General features: G+C 37.8%; 1 protein-coding gene across 2 annotated transcripts; it reads left to right on the top strand.

The window, feature by feature from the left end:
- The first annotated feature begins 524 nt into the window (after positions 1–524).
- Positions 525–3,145, top strand: LOC104226632 (uncharacterized). Of its 2 annotated transcripts, none has more exons than XM_009778661.2 (4): positions 525–793; positions 1,321–1,514; positions 1,600–1,776; positions 2,319–3,145. In XM_009778661.2, exons 1-4 carry the CDS (start codon positions 618–620, stop codon positions 3,002–3,004), a joined length of 1,233 nt encoding a protein of 410 aa, XP_009776963.2. In that variant the 5' UTR covers positions 525–617; the 3' UTR covers positions 3,005–3,145. The 2 variants fall into 2 exon arrangements, with proteins under 2 accessions (XP_009776963.2, XP_070009301.1); XM_070153200.1 differs by having other exon boundaries at positions 1,621–1,776.
- Positions 3,146–6,863: the final 3,718 nt, after the last annotated feature.

A 6,863-nucleotide genomic window follows, 5' to 3' on the forward strand; every position in this document is an offset into this window, starting at 1 on the left:
TGAGAGATTTGACTGTAATATATAACAACTGAACATTGCAAAGAAATTTTGTATCGGTTAAACATAAAATATGCGAAAATTGATCAATCGAGTAGTATATTCCTAATCCAATATTCCAATTCGTCAAAATTTAAAGTGATGTAGTACATTTTTTAGGATAAAAATTTGATACTCGTAATACAGTATCACACAATAGTTTCCCTCGACAAGTTTTATTTTGTGTCTCATACAACTTACACTAGTTGTATGAGGTTCCTTTTTGTCTCACAAATTGTGGACCTCAATTTTACACTTCTGAATCTATAAAAATCTGGATCCATAAAATTGTAAAACAAAAAAGTTACCTCATACAACTAGTTAACTAGTGTCACTTGTACCGAGAGACAAAATAAAATTTTCAGTTTCCCTCCATAGAAAAAGACAAACCAAAAAAGAGACGCAACGGTACGTTTATCGTACATTCAAAAAAGAAAAAAACAGGTAGCAGAGCGCCATTGGATGCTTTATTCTTGGCTCTGCAACTTTCTTTATGATAATGATGTAGTAGTAGTACTAAAACCAAGCTAGAGGATAAACTTAAGAAATCTTGTGCTTTTTGTGGTTTTCAGAAGAGAAAAATGGGAGAAAAAGCCTGCAGCGCAGGAAGTGTAGTTTGGGTGCAGAGGAAAAATGGAACATGGTGGCCAGGGAAAATACTGTGTAACAATGAAATCTCAACTACTGGGATTTATTCTCCTACTAGTTTCAGTTCAAGATTTCCCATCAAGCTTCTTGGTCGAGATAATGCTTCTGTGTATGCCTTATCTCCTTATTTTTTGTGTGCTTTCTGTGTTGCTAGAAGCTGGAATATGAAATTCTTGAGTACCCCTTTTTTTTTATTTGGTAAAAATTAGAAAAAAAGAAGGTATTATACTAAGTTATTACGTGAACAGCTGCCTTTTGCTGCTAAAAATTACAGTAAGAATAAGAGAGCATAATTTCTCGTTTTACCATTTTCTTGAATGTTTTCATGCTCAAGAAATGAGGGATAGATGTTATTTTGTTTTGCTTCTTATACAATAAGCTAGAATGTTATGAATGGAATTTTGGCCTTTGTATCCTAATCATAGAAACTAATTTTCTTTCGCAGCTTAACTTGAGCACTATAGTTTGTAATTCTCTTGTGGTTTTATTTTGTTGATGTTTTTTGTAAATTGGATTCCTAGGAAGCAGAGAAAAGGATAAAACTATGCCATATTTGTTGTTGTTCTTTTTCCTTTAATAATATTTTGTCGATTTAGGATCAGCAAATCATGTTAGTGTGTAACAAATTACTATCAGGTACTGGTACAACCTGGAGAAGTCCAGTCGCGTAAAGGCATTTCGATGTGGTGAGTTTGATGATTGTATCAAAAAGGCCGAATCATCTAAGGTTTTTACCTTTAATAAAAAACTCAAGTATGCACTTCAAGAAGATGCAATTCTTCATGCTCTTCAACTTGAGAAGCAACAACAGGAGAAACTGAAAATGCCAGGTATAATGGGACGTTGTATATATACTAGCTGCCAATTCCTTGTTACTAGTAATTGGTAAAATTTCAGTTATTTGACCTCTTACAGTACTTTTTTCTGGATTCAAAGATGGTGAAAGTGTTGAGAGAGCAAACAGAAACAGATGTGCTATACCATTTTTGGAGCAATCAGTTGATTCTCAATCATCAAAGATGAGTCCCGCCTCTAGTCATTCATCTTCCAAGTCCACGAGTTCCTTGAAGATTGAGACAACTGCATCTGCAGGTTAATGTTTATCCTCTCCTCTGCTTCTTTGTTTGATCCTTTTGTTTATGGTTTTGAAACATCATCTTTGAGGAAGCTGTATCTGTCTTTACTTAATTAGATTTTTCTAGCTGGAGCTGTATAATCGGTCCTATGGAGCTGTGTACATGTATCTGTATAATCCTTAATGATAGTCTAAGTTGTTGTCTTTCTCATATATTTAACTTAATGATTGTGCCTTATATTTCTATTCAATAATAATAATGCCCACCAGTTCTGAAATAGCTAAGGCAACTAGCACACTTCCCTTTATTTGTTTGAGTTATTACATCACTGATGGCATTGAAATGGCATTACTGGTGACTTCAGTTCTAGAAAATTTTACATCTAAGAATATCCCTTAACATCATATGATTTATTTTTAACAACCATTATTGATGAAAGATGGAGACATCTTTCCTTTCCTTCTGAATGATGGAAGAGCACTACAAAAGCTATAGAATAGTTTCAAGACCAAGCTATTGATTGGATACTATTTGTTTTGATCTATTGTGAAAATTCAGGTAACTATACACTGCGACCAAAAAAGATGAGCTTCAGTCGTCCAGCAGTCAACAAAAGGAAAATGCATAATCAACATTGTAGGAGCAGATCAGTTGTTTCAACTAATGAAAGAAGTAGTGAATCATTTGAAACCTTGTCAAGGGATTTCAATCACAAGTCTCGGCCTAGTCCTGGAAACTGTCTCTCAGAGGAAGCCAGCAGCCAAAGCCTTAGTTCAAAGTTCACCACGTGCACGCGGAAGAATAGTAGCAACACATTAATAGATGTGGATATGACAGTTCAAGGCACCTATAGAGGAGAGCATACTCCTCTTGTTTCTTTAATGAGTAGATTAAACGGAAAGGCAATCGTAGGGCACCCCGTCAACATAGAAGTATTAGATGATAGTTCTGAAATACTTCTTGTTAAGAAAGAGAGCTCGGATCAGCTAAAAGACAAGAGCAGAATCCCTCAACTTGTTTGGAGAACTTCGAAGAGAACTCCTGTCTGCTACACAATCTCTTCTGCATCTAAGAAGCCAAACAGCAAACCAAGAAGAGTCTTTCGTGCCGATGGACCAAAGTGCAAACATGATGCAAGAATCAAGAATGCTGTAAAAGATGACATGACTCTGCCTTATGTTACATGTGTCCCTGTGAAAGACATTCACCAAGTTAATAGTGTTGCGGAAGCCAAATGTATATAGTGTGAATAAGTCACAACTACTATACCAAAAATTATGACAGCCACCAAATAATAAATAAGACAATAAAACAACAATAAAGGAAACACCAGAATTTACGAGGTTCGGCTAATTTTGCCTACTCCTCGGACACAACCAATATTTTATTCCACTCCAAAAATACAAGTGAAATAATACTAAAGAGAGAAGATACAAATGCCTTAAACAGATGAGAAGGCAAATGAGAGGTGTGTTTCAATCCTAAACATTAGGCCTTCTTTTATAGGGGAAAAATCCCTTCCAAACTTAACTCCCAACCAATGTGGGACTTTGGCATTTTGCCAAACTTCAACAAATCTCCACCTTGGCAAAATTCCACATTTTCAATTCTCTCTCAATAACAAATTTTGGTTGTGTCTTCATCTTCAATCTTCAGTGTTCAACAATGTTGATCAAATCCAAACAATGTTGAAACTTGACCGCAGTCACCACCTTTGTCAGCATATCAGCAGGATTCTCTGTAGTATGAATTTTCTTCACCGTGACTCCACCTTCTTCTATGATTTCTCGTACGAAATGATACCGAACATCAATGTGCTTCGTCCTTGCATGATAAACTTGGTTCTTCGCTAATTGAATAGCACTTTGACTATCACAAAAAATTGTGATACCTTTTTGTTCAACACCAAGCTCCTTTAGCAATCCTTGAAGCCAAATTGCCTCTTTCACAGCATCTGTAATAGCCATGTACTCTGCCTCTGTTGTAGACAAAGCAACTGTTGACTGCAAAGTAGACTTCCAACTAACTGGTGCCTTTGCAAAAGTAAACACATAACCAGTAGTTGATCTTCGTTTGTCCATATCACCCGCAAAATCTGAGTCACAATATCCAACTACAGACTGATTGTCTTCCTGCTCAAAAACTAACCCGACATCTACAGTATTATGAATATACCGTAGAATCCACTTCACAGCTTGCCAATGCTCCTTCCCTGGATTGTGCATATATCTGCTAATAACTCCAACAGCTTGTGAAATGTCAGGCCTTGTGCAAACCATTGCATACATCAAGCTACCAACAACATTTGCGTATGGTACCTTTGACATATACTCTCGTTCAGCTTCATCCATTGGCGACATAGTAGTACTTAGCTTAAAATGGGAAGCAAGTGGAGTACTAACTGGCTTAGTCTTGTCATCTATGCCAAAACGTTGAAGTACTCTCTTCAAATATTCCTTTTGAGATAAACAGAGTTTCTTTGAACGTCTATCTCTAATTATCTCCATGCCAAGAATTTTCTTTGCCTCACCCAAATCCTTCATCTCGAACTCCTTCTTCAGTTGAATCTTCAACTTATCAATTTCTTCCAAATTCTTGGAAGCTATCAACATATCATCAACATATAGGAGAAGATATACAAAGGAACCATCTTTAAGCTTGTGCAAATACACACAATGATCGTATTTGCTTCTCTTGTACCCTTGCCGCAACATAAACTCGTCAAATCGCTTGTACCATTGTCTAGAAGATTGTTTCAATCCGTACAACGATTTTTCAAGTTTGCACACCATATTTTCTTTTCCAGCAACTTTGAATCCTTCTGGCTGAGTCATGTAGATTTCCTCCTCCAAGTTTCCATGTAAAAACGCAGTTTTTACATCCATCTGAACTAGTTCCAAATCCAATTGTGCTACCAAAGCCAACATAATTCTAATGGAGGAATGTTTTACAACTGGAGAAAACACTTCATTGTAATCAATTCCCTCCTTTTGAGCATATCCTTTGGCCACCAATCTTGCTTTGTAGCGAACATCTAATTGGTTAGGAAATCCTTCTTTCTTTGCAAATACCCATTTGCACCCAATTGCTTTCTTTCCCTTCGGGAGATTGGCCAATCTCCATGTATGATTCTGATGAAGGGACTGTATTTCATCATTCATGGCAATCCTCCACTTATCTTCTTCTGAACTTTGGACAGCGTCTTTATAAGTAGTAGGAACATCATCAGCTACAATTGAGGTTGCACAAGCAACCGTCTCTATGAGACGAACATGTTTCGTTATTGTTCTTTTTGGCCTGCTGGTTGCTATTGATTCAAGTTGTTGTTGAGATTCCTGAGTTGGAATCTCCTCTACTGGCTCTCCTTCCAGAGGGTAATCTTCATTTGTTTCCTCCTCTGCTTCTTGTGTAGGAAAAATAAATTTTCCCTCAAACTCCACCTGCTTAGAAGCACCTTCATTTTGTTTGGTATCTTCTGTTACCTTATTTACCATAGCAAATTCATCAAAGGTAACATCTCTGCTGAATATTACTTTCTTTGTCATAGGACACCATAAGCGATATCCTTTGACTCCAGAAGTAATTCCCATAAAAATAGCCTTCTTTGCCCTTGGATCCAATTTTGACTCCGTCACATGATAATATGCAGTTGAGCCAAACACGTGCAAAGAGTTATAATCTACAGCAGGTTTTCCGTACCATTTTTCAAATGGTGTTTTGCCATCAATAGCAGCAGATGGTAGACGATTAATGAGGTGGCATGCATATGTAATTGCCTCAGCCCAAAATTCTTTGCCCAAGCCAGCATTGGACAACATACACCGTACCTTCTCCAGCAAGGTCCGGTTCATACGTTCTGCCACTCCATTCTGTTGTGGTGTATGTCTAACAGTGAAGTGTCGGATGATGCCATCATTTTCACAGACCTTATTGAAATGATCATTTTTGTATTCACCTCCATTGTCTGTGCGAATACACTTGATTCTCCTGCCTGTCTGATTCTCCACCATCGTCTTCCATTTGAGAAAAATTCTCAACACTTCATCTTTGCTCTTCATTGTATACACCCATACTCTTCGGGAAAAATCATCAACAAAGGTTACAAAATAGTGCTTCCCACCCAATGAAGGTGTTTTGGAAGGACCCCAAACATCAGAGTGTACATAATCCAAAATGCCTTTAGTATTATGGATCGCTGTACCAAATTTAACCCTTGTCTGTTTCCCTTTAACACAATGCTCACAAAACTCCAAGTTGCAAGCCTTTACTCCTTTTAACAATCCTTGATCTGATAGAGTTTTCAAGGATTTTCCTCCAGCATGTCCCAAGCGCATGTGCCATAGCTTGGTTGCTTCTGCCTCTTTGTCGTCACTGGATGTTACTGTCGCTGTCCCAATAACTGTACTGCCACGATAGCGGTACATATTATTATTCTTCCGATTAGCCTTCATTACCACTAGTGCACCGGAGCATACTCTCATCACTCCATTTTCTGCAATGATTTTGAACCCTTTTGATTCTAGGGCTCCCACAGAGATGAGATTCTTCTTCAAATCCGGTACATATCGAACATCTATCAATGTTCTGATCATTCCATCATGGTTCCTTAATCGTATTGAACCAATGCCATATGAGGTAAGAGGGCTGTTATCCGCTGTGTGGATGACTCCATATTCTCCTTCTTGAAATTCCATGAACCAGTCCCTGTTGGGACACATATGATAGCTACAAGCCGAGTCCATCAACCATATGTCTGATGATGTTGATGACTCTGTTGTAACTAATGAGAAGTCTGAATCATCACAATCAGCTACATTTGAATCCATAATAGCCTTTCCATTGTTATGTTTGGCCTTATTCTTCAACTTCGGACAGTCTTTCTTCCAGTGCCCTTTTTCTCGACAAAAGGCACATTCATCTTTGCTGGGTCTGGATCTTGACTTGGATCTTCCCTTCTTTGTCCTCGTTTGATTTTGAGGACGACCCCTCACAAACAGTGCTTCTCCTTCTCCGCCCTTCTGTTTTTCTCGCTTTCTTTGTTCATAGCTGTACAAAGCTGAACAAACTTCTCTGAGAGAAATTTCGTCATTTCCATGGAGTAGA

The sequence above is a fragment of the Nicotiana sylvestris genome, chromosome 8, assembly GCF_000393655.2.
Source record: "Nicotiana sylvestris chromosome 8, ASM39365v2, whole genome shotgun sequence".
Taxonomy (NCBI): domain Eukaryota; kingdom Viridiplantae; phylum Streptophyta; class Magnoliopsida; order Solanales; family Solanaceae; genus Nicotiana; species Nicotiana sylvestris.